General features: G+C 49.3%; 1 protein-coding gene across 4 annotated transcripts; it reads right to left on the bottom strand.

Moving 5' to 3' along the window:
* Positions 1–3,682: 3,682 nt before the first annotated feature.
* LOC133381500 (major histocompatibility complex class I-related gene protein-like) lies at positions 3,683–23,538 on the bottom strand. Of its 4 annotated transcripts, none has more exons than XM_061620662.1 (6): positions 23,430–23,538; positions 19,648–19,923; positions 14,585–14,860; positions 12,544–12,825; positions 11,866–11,958; positions 3,683–3,773 (listed from the first exon to the last, which is right to left on the bottom strand). In XM_061620662.1, the coding sequence occupies exons 1-6, from the start codon at positions 23,497–23,499 to the stop codon at positions 3,721–3,723; spliced, it is 1,050 nt and encodes a 349-aa protein (XP_061476646.1). In that variant the 5' UTR covers positions 23,500–23,538; the 3' UTR covers positions 3,683–3,720. The 4 variants fall into 4 exon arrangements, with proteins under 4 accessions (XP_061476646.1, XP_061476645.1, XP_061476648.1 ...); XM_061620661.1 differs by lacking the exon at positions 3,683–3,773 and adding an exon at positions 5,962–7,785; XM_061620663.1 differs by lacking the exon at positions 3,683–3,773 and adding an exon at positions 8,002–8,469.
* Between the last annotated feature and the right edge of the window lie 1,906 nt (positions 23,539–25,444).

Below are 25,444 nucleotides of genomic sequence, written 5' to 3'. Positions count from 1 at the left end.
CAGTTCACATGGCGTTCCTCTTGAAAGGTTAGTATTGCTGTTTCCTTTCTCTGATTGCACACTAAGGCTGGAGACCATGGGAGGGCGCAATTGGCAAGGAAAATGTTTCAGGTTTCATTTCCTCCCGACGACGTGTGTGTGCCTTCTGTTTTAACTCAGGTCATTTTGGGGCAGAGAACTGAAATCAGTTTAAAGCCTCAGCACTTCGGCATGCAAGCCACTGGAGCGTCGCTGCTGTATGCAACCGAGAACTGGTTCTGGGCTGGAAGGCTCGAGGGGCAATTTAACGACATTTGGTGCAACCCAAAATGGGGAATTTTGGGCTGCAAATCCAAAGCAGCCTCAGCCCCGCCTCTAACCTGCAATGTCAACACAGTGGACAACATTGCAGGGCTGTTGTAAGCCACTATTTCGCTCTGCCACATATACACTGAATCAGTCTATGGGGATGGGCATTGGTATTAGTAGGGATTTTAAAAAAACCTTTTGATGCCTGTATATGCGTTATCGTTTTCACCTGCAGCAAGACTTGAGTTATAAAGAACTTGAACTCTTGTGGCACTACCCTTTTTTTGCCTGAGTGGACAGGCTACTGCATAATCAATGGTACGCTAAAATGCTGGATGCCTCCATTGCTTCCTATGAGTAGAAATAGCATGGGGGGGAAACAGGAAGTTGCCTCTCAGACAACTGCATGTAGGGTGGGAACAGCTGGAAAGTCTATGCTGCACATCCAGGGAAAAATATGTCACATTATCTCTTGGGGGCATGCAATTAGCATATCACACGTGTCTTGCTTATGTCCTCGCAGTGCAAATTACCACCTTTTGTTCAGAAAATTTGATTGCTTTCAACAAAAAAAGTATCATTTCTTTTAATTTGTTCAGTATTGTTATTACCTAAAAGGATAAAGAACACAGAGGCACTGGAAGAACACAAGTGACATACACTCAATTTGGGTCATTCGGGGGGGGTTAGCAAATGAAAAAAATCCTGTTTCAGAGCAGTGTATCTCCATTTTGTCTCCTAAGCGGCTATGAAGTGTTTTTAACCTGTCTTTCTGAGAAGAGGAAGGCAATGAAAAAGGGCTTCCTCCCAGGTAAATGTAGGGCTCGTCCAAACTTACCTGGATAAACCAGGTTTTCCATATCCACTGTGTCATCTGACAGTCCTCACTTGCCCGTTGTTTTGTTCTTTCCCGATGTTAAAAACACGCCTTTTTTGCGCCTGCATGCGCAGTGGGAAGACCCCCACATTCTTTTCGCCTTTTCCCAGCTCCGCCTCTGACACAACCCACTATCAGCCAATTGGTGTGCAAAATATGATGTGTGCTCCTCTCCCCCTTTCACCCACGATCAGCAACGCTCATGCGCTTGAACGTAAGAGCGCGAAAGTTTGAATTTCCTGATACTTCTGTAGTAGCGGCTTCAATGGAGTTATTGGAGTTTTTGGCTCTTGTTCGCCTCCACTTAGAGCTGCTTAATTTCTGCCTTGTGCAGCTGAGGGATGTTTCCCTTCAGTTCATGTTGGCAGAACAAGAAAGGGAGGAGGAGGATGACCAGGTTACTTTGATATGGAAGAAAAGCCGCAAGCAACTGCAGAACTGCAAAAAACGTAGGTCCTCACCTTTCATGAAGTTGGCTGTCATGGCCCATAGCACTTTGCCAAGAAACATCCCTTGCAGTGTTTTGGTTCGAGATCATGCAAGATCCTGGTGGGAGACTGAAGTCCTGCAACACTGGGATGATGATCTATGGCTGGCCAACTTTCGTATGACTTGGGCAACGTTATATGAAACAGCAGATCTTCTTCGACCCCATCTCGAAAGACAAGGAACCAATATGCGAGATGCCATTCCTGCAGAGAAGAGGCTCGCTGTTACTGTTTGGTGGCTGACAACAATGGAGTGTTACCGGGAGGTAGCGGTGAACTTCGGACTCAGAAAGTCAACCGTGGGAGACATTGTTGTGGAGGTATGCCTGGCCATGGAGTATGTTCTTCTATCAAGAACTGTTAATATTGGCAATCCTCAGGAAGTAACGTTAAAAAATTTATTGTTAGTATTAACATTATCGGTATTATAATGGTTACTGTTATGATTATGTCTTCTTAGCGCAAGAGCGAAAAAGCACCACTGCAATAAAGTGTGCATTTCTTTTTTTCGGATAATGGATGGCTTCCTGAGAATGGGATTCCCTCCGGTGATGGGGGTTGTTCATGGATGCCACATCCCCATAATGGCTCCGGCAGGACAGGGCAAGGAATACATCAACCGCAAGGGGTTTTATTCAATTTTACTGCAAGGGACTTGTGACCATACTGGTCTTTTCATTAACACTGAGGTTGGTTGGAGTGGGCGAAATCACGATCCCGTCGTTTTTCGCAATTCCACAATCTTTCAGGCAATGGATGCCGGGGATTTCATTCCCGGTAACCCCACCATAACTATCAGGGGGGTTCAGGTGCCTCCACTCATCCTTGCCATTGCCGCCTACCCAATGCACCGTTGGCTGATGAAGCCCTATGGCGGACTGTGATGTTCCTGTATTAGTGTAAATAGGGTAAGTGCTGTTTGTATAGGAGATACATGGTAAGTAGAATGAAAGAGGAAGGGGGAGTGAATGGGCAGTAGAATGCTGGATGATTGGCTGAATGTTTAAAATGGCTGACAGTATAAAAGGAAGAATGACAGGTAAATCTGGGTGGACGTTGGTGGACTTGAGAGGGTTGTTTTGGTGGGTTTTGAGAGGAGATTGTGTGGAGAGTTGGTGGATGTGAGGAGAGGGTGGAGTTTGGATTAATACTAAGACCAGTACCTCAGGAATAGATGTAACCCTATGCTTATGTGCCTTTTAAAGAAATCTTGTTATCTTTGTTATTCAATAAATACTTTTGGTTTACCAAAGGCCTGATCCTTGGCTGGGGTTTCACAGACCAGAAGGGAGGGTAAGGTAAATACCAAGGCTGAAGGGTAACAAATGGTGGCAGCGGGGAAGGGAAGAATAACACCACAAGCAGACTGAGTAAATCAAAGGGATTGGGACAGCTTAAGCACGCAGTCACAGAGGTAACCTAATTGAGGGAGACTCAGGCCGAGTCTCTGGGACTACTGGTTATAGGACGTGACTGGTGGTGCTGCCTAGCAGGGGGATCTGTTGAGATCTGTGCTAGAGCGGGCAGAGAAACCATAAAAAAGGACAGTCTGGACTGGTGGAGTCCCTGGTGGTGCCTAGTGACAGGCAGTAACCATGAGCAGGTAGGAACCTGACAGGGAGAGCCAGGGAAGGGCGTCACACGGACATCTTGACAACTTCCAGATGGGTTTTAACCGAGTGTTTAACCGCTGCAGAAATGTGGTGGAAAGAAGTTTTGGGCGTTTAAATTCAAGCTGGAGACATCTCACTGCTCGCCTCCCTGTTGCGGAGGAAAATCTTGTTAGTGTTGTTACTTCTCGTGTTGTATTACACAACATTTGTGAGAGCAGAGGACATATTCTCCAGGAGCGATTTGACGTGTCGGACCAATTGGACCTTCCTGCGTACGAGGAGCAGTTCCGCAGAAATGGCAACATGAATACATGCAGGGGGAATGCTGTTAGAGCTGCTATTGCTCGGTTTATAATCGAGAACAATCTTTAAGTGTACAACATCCTCACAGTAAATGTCTGTTTACTAGTGACTGTTCCGTTTCCCAGCATTGCTGTTACTTCCAAAAATGTCATTAACAGCATTTCTTCTTGCGCCTCTTGAAGTTCTCACTGTGGTAAAAGAGACCTGCAAACCATTTATGGACAATTACTGCTGTACTGGTGCTTGCTTCAATTTGCAGCCACTGGCCGCTGAGCAAACCATTCAAACCAGGATGCTAAGGAAAAATGAACAGTTGCTGCTGTCTCTGTAGCTGCATTGGCCTTATTTTAATTGTTTGTCTTTTTCACGGTCCATGGTATATGTAACGCTCTCCTCCAACAGCACATTTCAAAGGAGTTGATTCTTCTCTAACCCGCTTTTTTCACCGTCCAACTCTCACATCCATACATAGAGATCGGGAATACCATGGATCAGAAATGATCCTGACTTCAGTGTTCAGTGATACATCTTTGCATTTGAGGACCTTTTCTAGTTCTCTCACAGCTGCCGTCCCCAGTCCTAGCCTTCTTCTGATTTCTTGACTATTGTCTCCCATTTTGGTTAATGACTGTGCAAAGTATCGATAATTCTTGACAAGTTCCATGTCCTCATTGTCAGCTTTAAAGTTACATAAATCTTCTGGTTTCTTCATGGGCTGGACTGGATCTTTTTTATTATCAGGGTGCCCATTTGCTACCGGGCCAAGTTCAAGGTTCTAGTTTTGATGTACAAAGCCCTACACAGCTCGGGACCAGGATATCTGAAATACCATCTTATCCCTTATATACCCAGTCGATCACTGTGCTCTGCAGGTGAGGGCCTCCTGCAGATACCATCTTATCAGGAGGTCCGTTCTGCCCATCTGGGCTCCTGCTGGTAGGAACCGCGGGATATAAATCAAATAATAAATAAATGGTCAATAACTCAGAGCTACTGTGCTCTAACCCAGCAGTTGACTAAATCCTTGCCAGTGAAGCTGCCAAGTGTCCTGCTATGTTACAATTCCCAGCGTACTGCCTCTGGCAGTGGAGGCAACGCATTGCCATTGTGCCTAGTAGCCACTGATGTCCTTATCCTTCATGGATTTGTCCAATCCTCTTTGAAACCTATTCAAGTTTTAGGCTGGGTGAATGGTGCATGTTGGAGAAACTGCCTCTTCTTCCTTTTCCAGCATCTGTTGCCCTTCCAGGATCTGGTGACCTTTGAGGAGGTGGCTGTGTATTTCACGGAGGAGGAATGGGCCCTGCTGGATCCTGGCCAAAGAGCTCTGCACAGGGAAGTCATGGAGAATTATGAGACGGTGGCCTCTCTGGGTAAATATATTCTCCCCCCTTGACTGATAAATGTTGAAGGTATGAATTTAGCAGCTGTGCTATTTAACCTTCCACTGCAGGGATGCTATTATGGAAATGGGTGCCTGGGCCCTGGATATTTGGGGAGGGACTGCAGCTTAGAGGGAGAACACGTGCTTCGCATGTAGAAGGTCCTAGGTTCAATCCCTGGCAGCTCCGAGAGGGGTGAAATGATCAAGTAGGAGGTGCTGGGAAAGGTCTTGCCCTGCCTGAGATCCTGGAGATCCATTGCTAGTTCTAGTAGACAAAGCTGGGCTAGATGGACAAATTCCCTGATCTGGTATAATGTAGCTTCCTCTGTTCTTTGGCCTTTTTGATGATTAGCTTTATTTATTTCATTCAGTAGTGTAGCGGCAAATTCAGAACTGCAGGGTCTCTCCATAACAGTCATAGCCAGGTCCCCCCCTTTTTGTTGCTGTGGGTTGAGAATGAGATCCTTGTTAATGCCTTCTCCTGCAACAATAGACATCCCTAAGAGCAAATAAGCATGAAAGGGGAGTATGTTAGCTACTGGAGAGAGTCTGCTCAGTGGCCGACTTACCTCTTTTAACTCCAATTGACTCCAATCAGCAGGAAAGGACAAGGAAGCATGTTAGAAGTGTCATGGTCCACCGCCCCCTCAGGGCACGGAGACCAAGCTTCAGACCCAATTCCCACCCTTAGGGCAATTGTTCTGGAACCCAATCACCAAATTCCCCTTGCCAAGATTGTGCAAACCAACACCATCCCTGCAAGGTAGAAGATAGGCTGCCACCACCCCTTCACTGGTTCAACTCAGAGCTAGGGGAACTCAGAGCCCAGAAAACAGGTAAACCAAGGTTCAATAAGAAAAGAGCCAAACTTACACTCCTTGTCAAGAAACCTCTGGTAAAACCCCCAAAATAGATTTAGGGTTAACTTCCTTATCCTCAGTAGTTTTGTAGTCGAATGGTCAAGGTGCTGGATTCAGAACCACCCCTACCCTCAATGAACACACCAGGTTAAACAGAAGTAGCTTTATTCAAAATGTAAGTGCACATCAAGATATAGCAGCAAAACAATTCCTCAAAACCACACACCCAATCAGGGGTTTAGGTATACATAAGAGCATTCACACACACAACAAGAAAATAACAACCTGTCTAGCCTGTCTACTTACTTAGGAGGTAGTTGGTTGCAATCTCATCTCTCCTCAGAGAGAATAGCATCAGGTAAGAAACAATGGAACCCCATTTAGGCGACCACCAGCAAGATGGACACCTATAGGCATCATCCAGGGCGACCTTCCAGAGGGAACCTCTCAAAAGGAACCTCTCAAGGGAAACCTCTCCAGGGGAACAAAGGCTATGGGTCTCAAGCCCTATACTTAAGGGAAAAGGAACCCAACGGTCCAGAATTAATTAACCAATCAGGGGCTTTCTGATGTAATCCCTTCTCCATGCTTCTTCACTTTTTCACACCTTGCAGGCCCCCCCTCCCAACGGTGTTCTCAACCTTCACAGGCCTGCATGTCCTTGAGTACCAGGCTCTCACTGATTAGCACAGATAACCAGGTGTTTCTATTCAGGCCTCCCTAACTGCCTTCAGCTGGAAACGAAACTTAACATTTTTGCCTTTCCAGAGGCCTGTCTTCTGACAAGATGTAACTCCCAGAATCCTTTGTACTGAGCCATGGTATTAGAAATTAGATTTAACAATTCGTAGAAATATACAAGTTCATGACAAGATGACTCTTCTCAGTGGCTAACACACTCCCCTTTCACGCTTGGCTCGGATGCTGGAGGAGACAGAGGGACCCTACTGGGACCTGGCTCCCAAAAAAGTAAAGGGTCTAAGACCCCGAGACCCCAGACGACTGCACCGATTACATTTATATCCCATTTTTACTCCAAAGAGCTCAAGGTGGCATATGAACACAGTTCCCTTCCTCCCGATTCTATCCTCACAACAACCCTGTGAGGTAGGTTAGGCTGAGAGTGTGTCACTGGCCCAAGGTCACCCAGTGAGCTTCATGGGCAGGTGGGGATTTGAACCCTGGTCTCCCAGGTCTGAGTCTGACACTCTAACCACTATGCCACACTGTCCCTCTTTAGTTATCAAGCAGATCTATATTCCACTTCCACAAAATAGCTCACAGGGCATGTTAACACACAAAAGACACCCCAAGCAGCACACCCATCACACAAAAGCAACCAGGGTTTCTAGAGCACATGCTTGGGTATGAAGCTCTTTCGGCCGGGGGACAATTGGTGTTAAGAGGGCCCCATGGCAGGAGAGGGGACAGGCCACCTGGAAGAGAAGCAGGCGCCTGGTGGCTTCACTTGCCTCCCTCTCCTGCTCATCTGGGCTGCCCTGCCCACCATTATTCCAGCAGGACATCCCTGTCCTGACCCAGAGGCAAGCATTCCATCCTCACAACAGCCCTGTGAGGTAGGTTAGGCTGAGAGACAACAATAGACCAGGGGTCACCCAGTGAGCTGCAGGGCCAAGTGAGGATCTGAACCTGTGTCATCCTAGTCTGGCACTCTCTCATTACACCACCCTGTCGTAGCCCTGGCCTCACCGTAAAGGAGGCCTGATACAGGACAGAGAGTCCAACTCCTTCCCACGCAACTCACAGGGCGACCCAGGAATTAGAGGAAGAAAAAAGGCAGCCGAAAGTCCATCTCAGCTCCTGCAGTCCAAAGAGATCCCAAGCTTAGGGCAGTCCCAGCAGTGCGCAGCGCATGAAGACATCTCCATGGTGGGGCAGAAGGACCAGGACCCACTTTTTACACTGGGGGAGGCTTGCCAGCTCAGAGGCGTTTGCTCAGCTTCAGCCGGTGCTGCAGAGAGGGGGAAAAAAGGTGAGGTTGGAGCGGAGCCAATACAAGGAAGCCCCTGCAAGCACCTCCAGGTCTCGAGAGAGATCTTGGGATCCTACTTCTTCTGTGAACATCCTTGAGCTCTGTTCCTCATCCACACCATGTGGCTGTCGGTCACAAAGGAAATGAAGGCTGGTAAAGGCCACCCATCCATGGCAGCTTCCACCTCTCCTTCCTGTTGGGGTACGTCAAGCACCTGGGGGAAGGATCCTTGAGATGTGTGGCTCCATCTCAGGCACTCGGGTGCAGACATTGGGTTGTGTACCCAATGAAGTCTTACTCAGAGCAGAGCCCCTGAAATGAATGTTGGAGGTGCTGGGATGCAACTCAGCTGGCTGAGGGTTGTTGCACAGGGATAAAGTGGATAGAGAGAGGGGAAACTCCACACGCCCTGGCCTGTCTTTCTGGACTGACTTGCGCTGACCCTTCCTTCAGGGATGCTAGAACCAGGGGTTCCCAAACGTGTTTCCTCCCTGCAGACTACTGACAAATTGCAGATGGCCTTGGCGGACCACTTCATGATTTCTTCTGCCTATTGTAGCAATTGTAATGTGCTTGATGCCCTATGCCTTTTAATTGCATTTTAATTCCTTCTTTTTATTCCTTATCTTGCAATTAATTGGATTATGTGGCATTTCATCCAAACTGCAAAAATAAAATACAGTCATTGACCAAGATGGAGACAATAGTCAAGAAACCAGAAGAAGGGTAGGAGTGGGAGGGCAGCTGTGAGAGAACTAGAAAAGGTCCTCAAATGCAAAGATGTATCACTGAACACTAAAGTCAGGATCATTCAGACCATGGTAGTCCGATCTCTATGTATGGATGTGAAAGTTAGACAAAAAGGCGGATAAGAGAAAAATCAACTCCTTTGAGATGTGATGTTGGAAGAGAGTTCTGTGGATACCATGGACCGCAAAAAAGACCAATAGTTGGGTGTTAGAACAAATTAAACCAGAACTATCACTAGAAGCTAAAATGATGAAGCTGAGGTTATCATACTTTGGACCCACAATGAGAAGACCTGATTCACTAGAAAAGTCAATAATGCTGGAAAAAAACAGAAGGGAGTAGAAAAAGAGGAAGGCCAAACAAGAGATGGATCGATTCCATCAAGGAAGCCACAGACCTGAACTTACAAGATCTGAACAGGGTGGTTCATGAGAGATGCTCTTGGAGGTCACCGAGTCATAAGGTCGCCATAAGTCATAATTGACTTGAAGGCACATAACAACAACATGTATTTCCCACAATAAATGGATGCTTTCTTGTTTTCTGAAGCCCAGAGTCTCAGAATGATTATATCTAAGGTAGAATGTGCTCCTTCAAACCAGGATTCACATACACCGCTCAGCTACTGTTGGCGTTTTGTTCTCCTGCTAACAATGAACAAGCCTAAGTCAGCCACATCCATTGACTTCAATGGGCCTACTGTGAGTAGCACTTGGACTGGCTTAACCCACTCTGTCTCTCAGCGGCCTCCTCCACCACCAATGGATGGGCAACTTCTCCCCACAGCCGAATGCCTCAGATGGAGGCAGTGTAACCTTTGCCCATCTCAGGCGCATCTTTCGGCAGCTGCAGAGGTGTGTGTGTGTGTGTGTGTGTGTGTGAGTGTGTGAGTGTGTGAGTGTGAGAGAGAGAGAGAGAGAGAGAGAGAGAGAGAGAGAGAGAGAGAGAGAGAGAGAGAGAGAGAGAGGTTGCACGAGGAGGCCATGTGATTCACCGAGAAAGCTCACGTTCATTAAGAAGTGAATTAGCCAGAGCACTTAAAGATGTCAGTGATACAAACAGATTTGGCTGTTGTGAACAGCGACACGTAGGGAGGTCTCTGCCCAGCAGAAATCAGCAAACCTTCCCGTCGCATGATGGCTGGATAAGGTGTGGGAAATGGCGCTATCAGAAAAAAAGAATGTATCACAGCCAGAAGGTAGGTAGGTAGGTAGGTAGGTAGGTAGGTAGGTGTGTGTGTGTGTGTGTGTGTGTGTGTGTGAGAGAAAGAGAGAGAGAGAGAGAGAGAGTGTGCACGTGAGAGAGAGAGTGTGCGCGCGCGAGAGAGAGAGTGTGCGCGCGCGAGAGAGAGAGAGAGCGCGCGCGCGAGAGAGAGAGAGCGCGCGCGCGAGAGAGAGAGAGCGCGCGCGCGAGAGAGAGAGAGCGCGCGCGCGAGAGAGAGAGAGCGCGCGCGCGAGAGAGAGAGAGGCGCGCGCGCGAGAGAGAGAGAGCGCGCGCGCGAGAGAGAGAGAGCGCGCGAGAGAGAGAGAGCGCGCGAGAGAGAGAGAGCGCGCCGCGAGAGAGAGAGCGCGCTGCGCGCGAGAGAGAGAGCGCGCGCGCGCGAGAGAGAGAGCGCGCGCGCGCGAGAGAGAGAGCGCGCCTGCGCGAGAGAGAGAGCGCGCGCGCGCGAGAGAGAGAGCGCGCGCGCGCGAGAGAGAGAGCGCGCGCGCGCGAGAGAGAGAGCGCGCGCGCGAGAGAGAGAGAGCGCGCGCGCGAGAGAGAGAGAGAGCGCGCGCGCGAGAGAGAGAGCGCGCGCGCGAGAGAGAGAGCGCGCGCGCGAGAGAGAGAGCGCGCGCGCGAGAGAGAGAGCGCGCGCGCGAGAGAGAGAGCGCTGCGCGCGAGAGAGAGCGCGCGCGCGAGAGAGAGCGCGCGCGCGAGAGAGAGCGCGCGAGAGAGAGAGAGGCCGCGCGCGCGAGAGAGAGAGAGCGCGCGCGCGAGAGAGAGTGTGCGCGCGCGCGAGAGAGAGAGTGCGCGCGCGCGAGAGAGAGAGAGTGCGCGCGCGCGCGAGAGAGAGAGTGCGCGCGCGCGCGAGAGAGAGTGTGCGCTGCGCGCGCGCGAGAGAGAGTGTGCGCGCGCGCGCGAGAGAGAGTGTGCGCGCGCAGCGCGAGAGAGAGTGTGCGCGCGCGCGCGAGAGAGAGTGTGCGCGCAGCGCGCGAGAGAGAGTGTGCGCGCGCGCGCGAGAGAGAGTGTGCGCGCGCGCGCGAGAGTGTGCGCGGCGCCAGCGAGAGAGAGTGTGCGCTGCGCGCGCGAGAGAGAGTGTGCGCGCGCGCGCGAGAGTGTGCGCGCGCGCGCGAGAGAGAGTGTGCGCGCGCGCGAGAGAGAGAGTGTGCGCGCGCGCGAGAGGAGAGAGTGTGCGCTGCGCAGCGCGAGAGAGAGTGTGCGCGCGCGCGCGAGAGAGAGTGTGCGGCGCGCGCGAGAGAGAGAGAGTGTGCGCGCTGCAGCGCGAGAGAGAGAGTGCGCGCGCGCGCGAGAGAGAGAGTGCGCGCGCGCGCGAGAGAGAGTGTGTGCGCGCGCGAGAGAGAGAGTGTGTGCGCGCGCGAGAGAGAGAGTGTGTGCGCGCGCGAGAGAGAGAGTGTGTGCGCGCGAGAGAGAGAGAGAGTGTGTGCGCGCGCGCGAGAGAGAGAGAGTGTGTGCGCACGCGCGAGAGAGAGAGTGTGCGCGAGAGAGAGAGAGAGTGTGTGCGCGAGAGAGAGAGAGAGTAGTGCGCGAGAGAGAGAGAGAGTGTGCGCGAGAGAGAGAGAGAGTGTGCGCGAGAGAGAGTGAGAGTGTGCGCGAGAGAGAGTGAGAGTGTGTGCGAGAGAGAGTGAGAGTGTGTGCGAGAGAGAGTGAGAGTGTGTGCGAGAGAGAGTGAGAGTGTGTGCGAGAGTGTGTGCGAGAGAGAGTGCGAGAGTGTGTGCGAGAGAGAGTGCGAGAGTGTGTGCGAGAGAGAGTGCGAGAGTGTGTGCGAGAGAGAGTGCGAGAGAGAGTGCGAGAGAGAGTGCGAGTGTGCGTGCGAGTGTGCGTGCGAGTGTGCGTGCGAGTGTGCGTGCGAGTGTGCGTGCGAGTGTGAGAGAGAGAGAGAGAGAGAGAGAAGACTATACCAAGAACTACCAGGACGTCGCTTTTCCGGTTAGTTTTGCCAGGGCCTGCTGATTATGGGCTCACGGTAACAGGGAGGGGGGCTTTTTTTATGGTGGCCCCGGTGGATCCCTCCCCAAAATGGGATAGTCCCTCCTACAACAGAATGGAGCCTCCAACCCCCCCCAACACATGCATTCATAGTTTACTTACTGATGTACATCACGGCCCCAGCGATCCCAGCCACCATCACCAGGAAGAGGAAGGCCCCCACAATGCACCCGACAATCACTCCCATGTTGGATTCTGTGGTTAAACAGGGAAAAATAATTTCAGGAAAATCCAGCACAATATGTTTCTGTTATGCGGGGGTGAGGGGCGCACAAAGGTCTTTGGAGCTCACAACATTCAGAGGGGTTTATCCAAGAAGTCCCCACCCACCCTCATCATCTCCTCTCCAGATTTACAAGAGTCCTGGGAGAAGGAGAGAGAGGGAGAGGGAGCGAGTGTAGAATCTCCTCCCACAGGGGAATGCCCTGTAAAAAATGTTTGCTCATCATATTGTGCTGACACATTCACCTTGAGCAAGTAAAATATATATGAACATTCCGTGGCAACGCAACCACACAAGCTTACAGGCAAAAAGGATGGCACCCAGCTTTTGCCTATGACGTGAGTTTATGGCCAGCAAGACAATAAGTACTTGCAAAAAAATTAAAAGGCTACATCACTGTTAAAAATGGCACAACCCGGATAAATTGCTTTGCACTCTACATGTACACACAGGATCCACATTTCCTGGGTAAAAAAGCACCTCCCAGAATCTCCCACCCAAACCCTGCCCAGGAGAAGCCCCTGTTTTTGCTCATTCCCCTCCCCGCAGTTTCTCACCAGGTTCCTCCCAGGCCAGATCTAGGGTCTCTGGCAGGCTGTCATGCTCCACATGGCAGCGGTAGCGGTCTCTGTCCTTGGGATCGATCTTGATGCTGAGCCAGGCGTGGTAGGTCCCGTCTGAGTTGGGAGCGACGTCCCTGCGGAAGGTGCCCTCCTCCCAGACTTCCCCGTCCTTCTTCCAGTTGGCGTCGATCTCCCTGTGGTGGAAGCCGTGGGCCCAGCAGACGAGGGTCTCCATGCCGTAGTCCGCTTTCCTCATCACCTTCACCACTGGAGGCTCTGCCACAAAAAAGCAACTCTGGAGTTAACCACAAAGACATCCCCAGAGGTAGGCAGCTGTATTTTAAGAGCAGGAAAGATACCCCAAGTGGCCATGTAGTCCTTCCCCAGAGATTCAGCATCCCACACCTGCAGCGTCCGAAAGAGATTTAATTCCAGGGACCCTGGAAACCATCTGCTGCACCCTGTGAGCACCTGCCTGCCTGCCAGTCTGCTTGCAGGCTGAATGGTTTCCACCTGCAGCTCTCAGAGGTGTGGCACAGCAAAAGGAGGATATTTAGCAGCAGAAGCTCAAGGCACTGGCCAAAGGGCGTATATAAAGTTCTTTTTATACATCTCACAAAGTTAAGATGACTGCGATTTGTAGTAAGGAGGCTGCGGTCACAGGATGAAGCTGCAACTAATACTGCAGGCCAGAGCTCAAGAGAGGGGAGAGAGAGAGTGTGTGTGTCCATCAATCTCCCTATTGTAGCCTCTGGGCTGCAATGTCTTTTTGTCCCATTTCTGTCCTTTCCCCCCCCCATGACACTAGAGTTATGTACCTTCGTACTACTATGTGTATTTTTATAACGGAGGTTTTTTGTGATCTTTGTTTGACCACCTGGGATGCTCCTTGTGAGGTTATGAGTGTCAGGTGTGCTGGTGGCCCAACTCCCTACCCAGTGAGAGCCGTTTGGTTGGAGGGGCTTAATCTCCCTTGGGGAGAGATGGGGAGAGGATGGTTGCAAGGTCCCGGGTGAGTGACATGGTGAAATGAATGCCGTTTCATTCTCCTCTGTTACTCTTGAATTGTTTTATTCCATGGATTTGGGCTTGTTGTTTTTTGTAATTGATCAGTGATCAGTTGAATATTTGATTTGTTTTGTGACATGAGCATTGAGTGGATGAAGTAAGGTGGCTGGCTGTAAGGAGAGTGTGACTGTTGAATGACTGTATGGGGGAGCTGAGGTGTATCTTTAGATAAGTTTGGATAGTGTGATTGCGTAATGTGAGTAATTTTTGCGTAATTTTTATGATGATACAAAGCTCACTGGGTGACCTTGGGCCAGTCACTGCCTCTCAGCCTCAGAGGGAGGAAATGGTCAACCCCCTCCGAATGCCGCTTAACATGAAAACCCTACTGATAGGGTCGCCATGAGTCGGGATCGATTTGAAGGCAGTCCATTTCCATTTCCATATTGTAGTTATGTTATTTGTTGCATCAATGTATTTTGATGATTTTTACAGTATTTGCCTTGTGATCCTTAGTTGCTTACTGATGTATATTGTCTGAGATTTATGTTTAATTATGTTATTTAAATGTGGAAACTAAAAGTAATAGAAATAGGAGTGTTGCTTGGTTTTAGATGTATATTTGTATTCTTATATTGATCTACTGGTGTATGTAAACTGCTTAGAGATTTCTGTTGAAATATAAGCGGTATATAAATCAAACCAATAAATAGTAAATAAATTGCAAAAAAAAGCTCCAGTCAATGGGATTTCTCAGCCTCCCTTGGCATTTCGATAAGCACTGATAATGCTCAAATTATGACAGCATACTACAACATGGAGCGGAGACAACTTAAGTTTTGCCAACAGGCCCAGAAAGAACTTCAGGGGGATGTGAAGCCATTTGAAAAGAAAAGACAGGTAAAAGGTCCCTGTTCCTTTACACAGAATCCATTTTTTACAAGAGGAAAAGGTGATACTCTCAGGTGGAGCAGTCTTGCTGGTGCTCAGATGCATCCCACCTGAGTTCTTCCCCACCGGCCCTCACCTGTCTTCAGCAAAACTTCTTTCCCATAATCCAGGTATCTCTGCAGCCATTCAATGCAAATTTCTTCCAGGTAGGCCTTCAAGGATATTTTATGGGATGAGTCAGCATCCCACTTCCTCTTGGTCGCTTGGGCCGCTGTATCGACCGCCGTCCAGGTGAGGGTCTCCAGGTCAAAGCTAAGGAAGTCCTTCCCGTCGTAGGCGTGCTGTCGACACCCGCTTTTGCGCCCCTCTGGGCTCAGCTCACAGCCGTACATTTTCTGCCAGGTGTGAAACCCTGAAAAGCAGATCCACAAGAAGGGGGCGGGGGTGGAGAATTCCAGACAGACAGACACACACGTACGTCAAGCTCCACAAAAGAGGCTCAGACAAAGGCCCCATCCACACCATACATTAAAAGCAGCATTATACCACTTTAAACAGTCATTGTTGTTGTTGTTATGTGCCTTCAGGTTGATTACGACTTATGGCGACCCTATGAATCAGCAACCTCCAAGAGCATCTGTCGTGAACCACCCTGTTCAGATCTTGTAAGTTCAGGTCTGTGGCTTCCTTTATGGAATCAATCCATCTCTTGTTTGGCCTTCCTCTTTTTCTACTCCCTGCTGTTTTTCCCAGCATTATTGTTTTTTCTAGTGAATCATGTCTTCTCATGATGTGTCCAAAGTATGATAACCTCGGTTTCATCATTTTAGCTTCTAGTGACAGTTCTGATTAAAATCTCATTTTATTTACTTTTCTGTAACATCTATGTATATTAATAAATCATACTAAGAATTCAATGTGTAATCTAAGTGCAATAAAAAGGCATGCTAAAAATGATCAGTAATAATCAGGGCTGTGGAGTCGGAGTCGTGGAGTCAGAGTTGGAGTCGGGAGCAATTTTGGGTGGAGTCGGAGTCAGTAGAAATGTACCGACTCTGACTTCGACTCCAACTCCCTCATAAATGGCAAATGTATATTAACTAGTAATAACAAATTTACTGTAGTAAAATGGTAGCACAATTTTATTTATTGATTGATTAATTAAATTTATTAGTTGCCCATCTGGCTGGTTGTCCAGCCACTCTGGGCGACGTACAAGATAAAAACAATACATTAAAATGTTAAATTAAAAAAAAAAAAAAAAAAGGATGACCCACAACCAGCACACAAAAAAAACCCCAGGCCACCTCAGCCTCAGCTTATGTATCCCTCCAAAGAGGGACAGGTGGTGGAAATCAGTCACAGCTGGCTGGGTACCTGGGGCCTGGTCCTGCAAGATGCACGTCTGCCAGGCAGAAGTCCCACAGGGAAGGGTGGTGGAGGTGGTGATCCAGCAGGAGCAGGAGGAGCAGGAGGAGCAGGAGGAGCAGGAGGAGCAGGAGGAGCAGGAGGAGCAGGCTCTCCTTCCCTGGGCGGTGATGTTCTCCTCTTCCTGCAGGCACTGGGTCTCCCAGGCCACCTCAGCCAGCCGGCTTATGTATCCCTCCAAAGAGGGACAGGAGGTGGAAATCAGTCACAGCTGGCTGGGTACCTGGGGCCTGGTCCTGCAAGATGCACGTCTGCCAGGCAGAAGTCCCACAGGGAAGGGTGGTGGAGGTGGTGATCCAGCAGGAGCAGGAGGAGCAGGAGCAGGAGGAGCAGGCTCTCCTTCCCTGGGCGGTGATGTTCTCCTCTTCCTGCAGGCACTGGGTCTCCCAGGCCACCTCAGCCAGCCGGCTTATGTATCCCTCCAAAGAGGGACAGGTGATGGAAATCAGTCACAGCTGGCTGGGTACCTGGGGCCTGGTCCTGCAAGATGCACATCTGCCAGGCAGAAGTCCCACAGGGAAGGGTGGTGGAGGTGGTGATCCAGCAGCAGCAGCAGCAGCAGCAGCAGCAGCAGCAGCAGCAGCAGCAGCAGCAGCAGCAGCCGCCTCTCCTTCCCTGGGCGGTGATGTTCTCCTCTTCCTGCAGGCACTGGGTCTCCCAGGCCACCTCAGCCAGCCGGCTTATGTATCCCTCCAAAGAGGGACAGGAGGTGGAAATCAGTCACAGCTGGCTGGGTACCTGGGGCCTGGTCCTGCAAGATGCACGTCTGCCAGGCAGAAGTCCCACAGGGAAGGGTGGTGGAGGTGGTGATCCAGCAGGAGCAGGAGGAGCAGGCTCTCCTTCCCTGGGCGGTGATGTTCTCCTCTTCCTGCAGGCACTGGGTCTCCCAGGCCATCTCAGCCAGCCGGCTTATGTATCCCTCCAAAGAGGGACAGGTGGTGGAAATCAGTCACAGCTGGCTGGGTACCTGGGGCCTGGTCCTGCAAGATGCACGTCTGCCAGGCAGAAGTCCCACAGGGAAGGGTGGTGGAGGTGGTGATCCAACAGCAGCAGCAGGCTCTCCTTCCCTGGGCGGCGATGTTCTCCTCTTCCTGCAGGCACTGGGTCCTGCAGGCATTGTAGTCTTTTTTGAACTACAACTCCCATGAGCCCAATCCCTGGGGCTGATGGGAGTTGTAGTTTAAAAAAGTAACTTTTCCAAGCTCTGGATTCACGTGATGGCGATGAAATACCTTGTGCTACCGTTTTACTACAGTAAATTTGTTATTACAGTAGGGCCCCGCTTTACAGCGCTTTGCTTTACAGCGTTCCGCTAATACAGCCGTTGTCAATTGCAGGAAGGCCCCACTCCTACAGCGCTTGTTCTGCTTTTACGGCATTTTTTGGCCGTCGGGCACCATTTTGGTCAATGTTAGTCAATGCGTTCCGCTTTACAGCGGTTTTCGCTTTACTGCGGGTCTGGAACATAACCCGCTGTATGAGTGGGGCCCTACTATACTAGTTAATATACATTTGCCATTTATGAAGGAGTCAAGACAGTAGAAAAATAGAGGAGTCGGAGTCGAAGGTTTGGCATACCGACTCCACAGCCCTGGTAATAATAATTGAAAATACCTTTTATGCATTACTCATATTTTAAGGGAAGAATAGGAAGCATTGGCATATACTTAATCTGAGGGGGGCGTTGGGCACAAAATTTTTTTGCAAAGGGGCGTTGGGTTGTAAAAGGTTGGGTAACGCTGATCTACACAGTCAAGGGCTTCGCTGTAATCTATAAAGCACATGGTGATTTTCTTCTGAAATTCCTTGCTCCGTTCCATTATCCAACGTATGTTTGACATATGATCTCTGGCGCCTCTTCCCTTTCTAAATCCAGCTTGGACGTCTGGCATTTCTCGCTCCAAATATGGTAAGAGCCTTTGTTGTAGAATCTTGAGCATTACTTTACTTGCATGGGATATTAAGGCAATAGTTCGATAATTACTGCATTCCCTGGTATCCCCTTTCTTTGGAATTGGGATGAATATGGAACGCTTCCAGTCTGTGGGCCATTGTTTAGTTTTCCATATTTCTTAGGGGACCCTGTTCCCCATCACAGAGCTGCAATTCTCACATTAGCTTAATGCTCAATCTCTCCCCTCAGGGAGCTCTGGGAATTTAAACATATTTAAAAGAATTAAAAGAGATCAACAGCTGTGTGTCTGGATAGGCTTGCCTAGACAAAAAAAAAATTTAAGCAGGTGCCAAAAAGAATACAACAAAGGCACCTGCCTGATGTCAACAGGCAGGGAGTTCCAAAGAGTAGGTGCTGCCACACTAAAATAATGATTTCTTGCGAGTGCGGAACGAGTGTTATGTGGCACCTGTGGCAGTGCCTGTTCCACAGAGCGAAGTGCTCCCGTGGGCACATATGAAGGAAAGCAGTCTTGCAAGTAAACTGGTCTCAAGCTATTAAGGGCTTTATATCCCAACAGCAACACTTAGCAATTTAGCCTGCTAGCAAATTGGCAACCAGTGCAGATCTCTGAGCAGGGGTGCTAGCAATCTGGCTGCAGCATTCTGCACTAAATGCAGTTGCCAGGTCAACTGCAAGGGAAGCCCCACAGAGAGTGCACTGCAGTAATCCAGTCTTGAAGTCTCCAGTGCATGAACTACTGTGGCCAAGCTCTCCGGAATGGTTGTAGCTATCCTACCAGGTGCAGCAGAGGAAAGGCCTTTCTGGCCACAGAGACTACCTGGGCCTGTAATGACAGAGCTGGATCCAGAAGCACCCCCAGGCGGTGCACCTCTCTTTCAGGGGGAGTGCAGCCCCACCCAGGACAGGCAATCGACCAATTTCTCAGACATGGGAACCACTCACCCACAGTGCCTCTGTTTTGCCAGTATTCAGGCTCAGCTTATTTTCCTTCATCCATCCCACCACTGGGTCCAGGCACCAGTCCAGGGTCGACACAGCCTCTCCTGATTCAGATGTTATGGAGAAGTAGAGCTGCGTGTCATCAGCATACAGATGACACCTCGCCCCAGAAGTCCTAATGACCACACCCAGTGGCTTCATATAGATATTAAACAGCATCAGGGATAAGATGGTATCCTGCGGCACTCCATAGCACAACCTCCGGGGTGTGTGTGAAAAATAATCACCCAAAGCTACTCTCTGGACTTGGGCCTGTAGGTGGGGCTGGAACCACCATTCCATGGTGCCCCCAATTCCCATTCCACGGAGTCGGTCCAGGAAGATACCATGGTCAGCTGTATCAAAAGCCACAGAGGGATCGAGAAGCAGAGCCGAGGCCACACTCCCCTTGTCCCACTCTCTGTCAAGGTCATCCATCAGGGCAACCAAGGCTGACTCAGTCTCATGGCCGGGTCTGAACCCAGATTGGAAAGGATCTAAATAATCCACGTCATCCAAGAATGCCTGCAGCTGCCCGACCATGACTCTCTCCACCCCCTTCCCTAAGAAGGGAGTATTTGGGCCAGTCACTGCCTCTTAGCCTAACCTACCTCATAGGGTTGTTGTGGGGATTAAATGAGGAGAGGGGGAAACCACATAGGCCACCTTCCTTGGAGAAAAAGGTGGGATATAAATGCAATAAAGACAAGTAAAAGGGGAGATGAAGAAGCTTCTATCCTATATGGAGCCCCCCTGCCGCCACCCTCCATTTCCTTTCCTCCCAGCAGCCACCTCTCCCAATCGTCCACTTCTGGAATAGATGGATATCTTTTGAGGGGGTGGGGAAATCTGTGCCTCACCCACCCTCCACTCACCTCCGGTCAGGTTGTACCGATTTCTTGTGACGACCAGGTTGTCTCTCAACACCGGGTCATAATTCCGCAAGTTCCGCGTCCCCCTGTCCCAGTACGTGGCTTCGTAGCTCTGCACCTTCTTCATCCAGGGCACCACAGGCGTCTTCACCCTCGTGATGCTGTCATAGCGCGTAATAGGCTGGCCGTCCACGTAGCCCGCCTGAACAAACAGGGGCAGCTCCTGGCCGGGCTCTGAAAACGCCGTGTAGAAATAGTGCAGGGAGTGCAAGGAGGTGCCTGGAAAGGAAAAGAGGGACGGGGGATCATTCTTAGGGATCCTGCAGCTGAGGGCTTTCCACAATCCTGTTGCCATAGAGCAGCACCCAATTAGGAGGTCCAGATTGTGTATGAGGGATGGTGAAGGGAAGGAAAGACAATATTGGACCGCCCCTCTACAGGGGTCCAATGCCAGGCATGACTGGGCCCCTGGGCACCAGCCTGTCCCAGGACTGTGGCACCGGAGTGCAATCCCTCCATACAGGCCAGAACAGGGCTAATAAACCCGCCCGCCTGTATCGCTCCTGTAAATGACGTGCGTGCTGTGGGCACATGCCTGCCATCAACCAAGATGGTGGTGGGGGTATCAGCCCCTTAAGGAAGCCTCTGCCTCCATCTTAGTTGATGGAGCACACACATTATTTACAGGAGCGATAGAGGGAGGTGGGCATGTATGGCCCACAATGACTATATTGGGGGGGGGAGCCTGGGAGCTCCCTCTCTGCAATCCACAGCAGGGTCGGAAGCCAACTCCATTGCAGATCGCAGACAGGAGTGCTACCTTCCCACCCTAAGGAGGAACCCTAAGGGGCCCCTCTAGGCCACAGGGGCTCTCAGCCAGGACTCAACCTGGCCACCTCCTGGCGCTGGCCCTGTGTTGTCCTAGTATATCATTTAAAAGTTGTGTGGCCTGAGCTTCTGCATAATTTAAAACCTTGAATTCCTTCATCATTGCCTGCAGAGCCCAGCCAGATCAGTCGTGCGTGTGTGTGAGGGGGTTCTAGAAATAACAGGGCCATAGTTATAGGGAGAAAGAAAGAGGACCCCCCCCCGATGGAACATTTGAAAATTTCTTAGGGTCTTGGAGGGCCACTTTATGACATTTATTTACTTATTTATTTGGACAATTTGTGTACCGCTTATATTTAAACAAAACTCCAAGCAGTTTACAACATAAGTTAAAACATCTTAAACAGCAAATCCAAGAAGTGCCAAGAATTTCCATAGTCAAGAAAACAATTAACAACGAAACAGACCATCCTCTTTAGTATCAAAATGAACACTGGACACAAAAAACAGCGATAAAAATACAGGAAACATTCCTAGTAAATGCAGTAAACAACTGAACAAACTATCTTCCAGACATAAAAAACCCACAAACTAATATAAATCAGTACATAAATTCAACCTTTTCCGCCTGTCGTAGCAACTGTCATGTGCTGCTCTCTTAGATGCCACAAGATTTTTAATTGCACTTTTACAGACATGCCGCAGACCACAGTTTGGGAACCCCTGGAACAGAGCATCTACTTCACGCGGAAAAGGTCCAAGGTTCAAACCCCAGCAGCTCCGAGTAGGGATGGGAAAGTCTCCCTCCCATAAAACCCTGGAGAGCCTCTGCTAGTCAATGTCAACATGAAGTAGATAGACCAGTGGTATGACTCAGGATAAGGTAGCTTTTTTTTGCTCCTGAATCTCATGCTGTTCATCACTGTAAGTCACCAGATCTTGGGAATTGAGGAGGGGGGCAGCTGTTCCTTGAAAGGCCAAACAATGCCCAGCCCCACAGTCCAATCTACTGATGATGATGATTAATTTGAGATATATACCGCTTACATTTCACCAGAAATCTCCAAGCAGCTTACGTACCCCAGCAAAAGGAGTCAGTACAAGAAATACAATGCAAATCTACTTTCAAAACCAGCTATTTCTGTTACCATCAATTCCACATTTTAAACAACATAATTAAACATTAAATATCTCTGAAATATGTGCACAAGCAAAACAAATAAGAACCCCCACAAGTACATCGTATGAAAAGCATCAAAACAGATCAAGACACAACAACAAATTGTAACATGGTTACAGCGCATATCATCATAAAATCAAATTACAGTATGAAAAAAACTGCACAACAAAGTCACCAAAACCACTCACACTACCCAAAGCTAATCTCAACACATACGTCCCCCATACACAATCATTCGACACTCACACTCTCCTCGCAACCAACCACTTTACTTCCTTATATTCTCATGGATGGGGGGGGTGACAACAGCAGATATCCCTAGGAGCCAATAAGCATGGAAGCGTAGAGTGTTAGCTACTGAGAAGAGTCGTCTCCATTGCTGACTCATCTCCTTTCATTCCAATTGGCTCCAATCAGCAGGAAAGGGCAAGGAAGCATTTAGAAGACTCTTCTTGGTGGCTGACACACTCCCCTTTCATGCCGATTGGCTCACAGAATGTTGGAGACATTGGGACCCTGCTGGAACCCTGCTCCCAAAAAATTAAGGGGTCAAAGATGCCACTCCCTAGACGACAACACTCCTGCTGAAGAGGTCTGCAAAGGAGGAAGCCTGGGGCATGCCTTGTTTTCCAGGAATTTTCTGGCTTCCTTCAATCCTTATTTCTACCACCATTCAAGATGCCTCTCGGGGTGTGTCAGGCGCTGGGCAAAAATAAATAAACACACCCAGCGGAGATCTCCCTCCTCTTCACAAACCTACTTTTCTAGGAAGCATCAAAGCTCTGGGGGTGGGGTTTATTTGGGCTGTATCAAACTCAGAGAAGTCCTGCTCAGAGTAGGCCCGCTGAAATTAACGAATATACGGTTAACTGAGGTTCATCAGTAGCGTTTAAGAACATAAGAACATAAGAGCCTGCTGGATCAGGCCAGTGGCCTATCTAGTCCAGCATCCTGTTCTCACAGTGGCCAACCAGGTGCCTGGGGGAAGCCCGCAAGCAGGACCCGAGTGCAAGAACACTCTCCCCTCCTGAGGCTTCCGGCAACTGGTTTTCAGAAGCATGCGGCCTCTGACTAGGGTGGCACAGCACAGCCATCACGGCTAGTAGCCATTGATAGCCCTGTCCTCCATGAATTTGTCTAATCTTCTTTTAAAGCCATCCAAGCTGGTGGCCATTACTGCATCTTGTGGGAGCAAATTCCATAGTTTGACTATGCACTGAGTAAAGAAGTACTTCCTTTTGTCTGTCCTGAATCTTCCAACATTCAGCTTCTTTGAATGTCCACGAGTTCTAGTATTACGAGAGAGGGAAAAGAACTTTTCTCTATCCAATTGCTCAATGCCATGCATAATTTTATACATTGCTCTGATCAAAACTCAGGCTGCAATCCAATACGCGTCTACTCAGAAAAGGTGCCATTGGCTTCAGGAGGACTTACTCCCGGGTAAGTGTACATTGGATTGCAGCCGTAGTCGGGTATAATAACCCATTGCATCTGAAGGCAAGCAGATAGACTTGACTCGCATCTGGAAGTGGGAAACGGCTGCCCACTTTACCCAGCGGCCCAAGATAATTCAGGAAAAGGGACACCCCCTCTTTTGTTTAGCCACCCCGCAATTCCAGACAGACTTTGGCTGGGGGGGAGGGGGAGGCAGGACTCCAGAACAATACGGAGCGGTCGGGGTGAAAAAGGGGACTGAATTCGGATTAGTCCGCCTCTCCCGCTGCAATGAAGACTCCGCAATAGCTGGGGCAGTTTAGCCCCCAGAAATACTCACCAGAACAGCCCCCCAGCAGGAAGACAGCAACCTCCGCCAGGAGCAGGACGGACCACTGGGGCAGTCCCATTGGACTCCAACAACCCGGATTCCTCACTCCGATCACGTCGCCTGCAAAGTCTTCCCAAGTGGAGAAATAAACAACCCCGCAAGAGCCGGGATTGGCCGAGAGAGAAAATACTCTGCCAATAGAAAAACGGCGTGCGGATTCCTTGCCGGAGCTGCTGGGCGGATTTCGCCCTGGAGGCCGTGAAAGGAAAGCGATAAGCGCTTGCAAATATTTATGCGGGTTGAGAACAGTATATAAAAAAATGTGGATTGCCTTCAGTCTTACTACGTGCCGGTGAAGAAATTGAGTCCAATGAACATGTCTTTTTTAGATGTACTTATTATTGTGATTTAAGACAGCAATTGATTTTACCTATTTTATTGCCTTACCCAGGCAGACCTGAATCATTTTATCTTGATTATTTACTAGGAGACTACTCACCTGAGGTGACATTTGCAGTCGCCAAATTTAGTGCTGCTGCTATTCAACGTAGGAAAGCAATGGTGAAACATATAGCTGCATACTAGTTCCTAATGTGAATCAATTATTAACTATTTTATTGTCAAACTAAATATTGAAATTATTTGTACCCATTTTATTCTATTGACATATGTCTTTGTATCTTGTCTGTCTGAAATGGTCAAATGACTGTAACAATAAATTTCATTTCATTTCATTTCAGTCTTACTAGGCATGCTCGGAACAGTCCCATTGAAATTAATGGACATGAGAAACTGAGGCCCATTAATTTTAATGGTTCACAGTTCTTGCTGACCGCTGCCTCAGCTGAAGAGAACGCAAACAGCAGCAGCCAGCCAGGAAACCGCACACTGTGTCTCTATTTTTATTTTTGGATTTTCCTAGGATTGGGAAAATCAAAATTCACTCTGCAAAACAAGGAGGGAGATGGGTTCTGGTCGAGGATGCCCAGAAATGTTGGATTTAAAAAGCCCGAAACGCACAGAAATGTGCAGCGTGGACAAGCCCTTAGCTGGATCAAACGTGTCCTGTAATGTTATCCCATCGGGAGAAAGAGTGTGATATAAATATGAGGAAAGAAATAAAATCCGGATGGCTGCTGTTTGGAAAAGCAGCTTGGGAGAGGGCGATTTGGAGCTGAGAAGCAGCAAGGAGACGCATGCTTAACCCTACCCCCCCCTGCAGAATTGGAACAGCTGTGGGGGAAACTCAGGAGTGGGGGCTAAGCCCTCCAGGCTTCTTTACCTGGCCCTCAGGACTCCCTCCAGATCACACCTGCCCTCCATACCAGCTTGGCCCCCTCCTTGAGTGTTTTCGCCTGGTCAGAATGTGTCCTTGAACTCTGATCATGCCTCTTGCTTGCCTGCATGGAGGTCAGAGCAGGGTGTGTTCAAGTGGAGAATGGGAAGACAGGAATCATTGAAAAAGCTTAAGCTCTGGCACCTGTAAGCTACTCTGCCTGTTCCAGCTTGGAGGACGACAGAGATCCTCACGAAAGAGATCCTCACGAAAGAGGAACAGAGATTAGGACTGGCCACCAAGAAGTCGTTTGCCCCCATGGGACAATGGAGGATATGAAAGACTGAGTGAAACCTTTGAGCAGCACAGGGAGGATCAGCCAAGGAAACAAAGGTTGAGTCTTCGTAATCCAGTTTGGAAGCAAAGACTACCAGTGTTGAAACAATGATCCTTCAACATCAACTTCGCTGGACCGGGCATGTTGTTTGAATGCCTAATCACTGTCTTCCAAAGCAGCTACTTTACTCCCAACTTAAGGATGGAAAACGGAACATCCGTGGACAGCAAAAGAGGTTTAAAGATGTTCTTAAAAATAACCTAAAAAAAAAGTAACATGAGCATCGAGAACTGGGGAGTCTTGGCCCATGAATGTCCCAAATGGAGGTTGGCTATTATCAAAGGTGCTGTGGACTTTGAAGAAGCACAAATACAGGGCAAAAGGGACAAATGACCTAAGCAGAAGGCACGT

Source organism: Rhineura floridana, chromosome 3 (genome assembly GCF_030035675.1).
Source record: "Rhineura floridana isolate rRhiFlo1 chromosome 3, rRhiFlo1.hap2, whole genome shotgun sequence".
NCBI classification, from domain to species: Eukaryota; Metazoa; Chordata; class Lepidosauria; order Squamata; family Rhineuridae; genus Rhineura; species Rhineura floridana.
The sequence above is the reverse complement of the archived record's forward strand: the minus strand, read 5'-3'. Positions and strand labels throughout refer to the sequence as shown.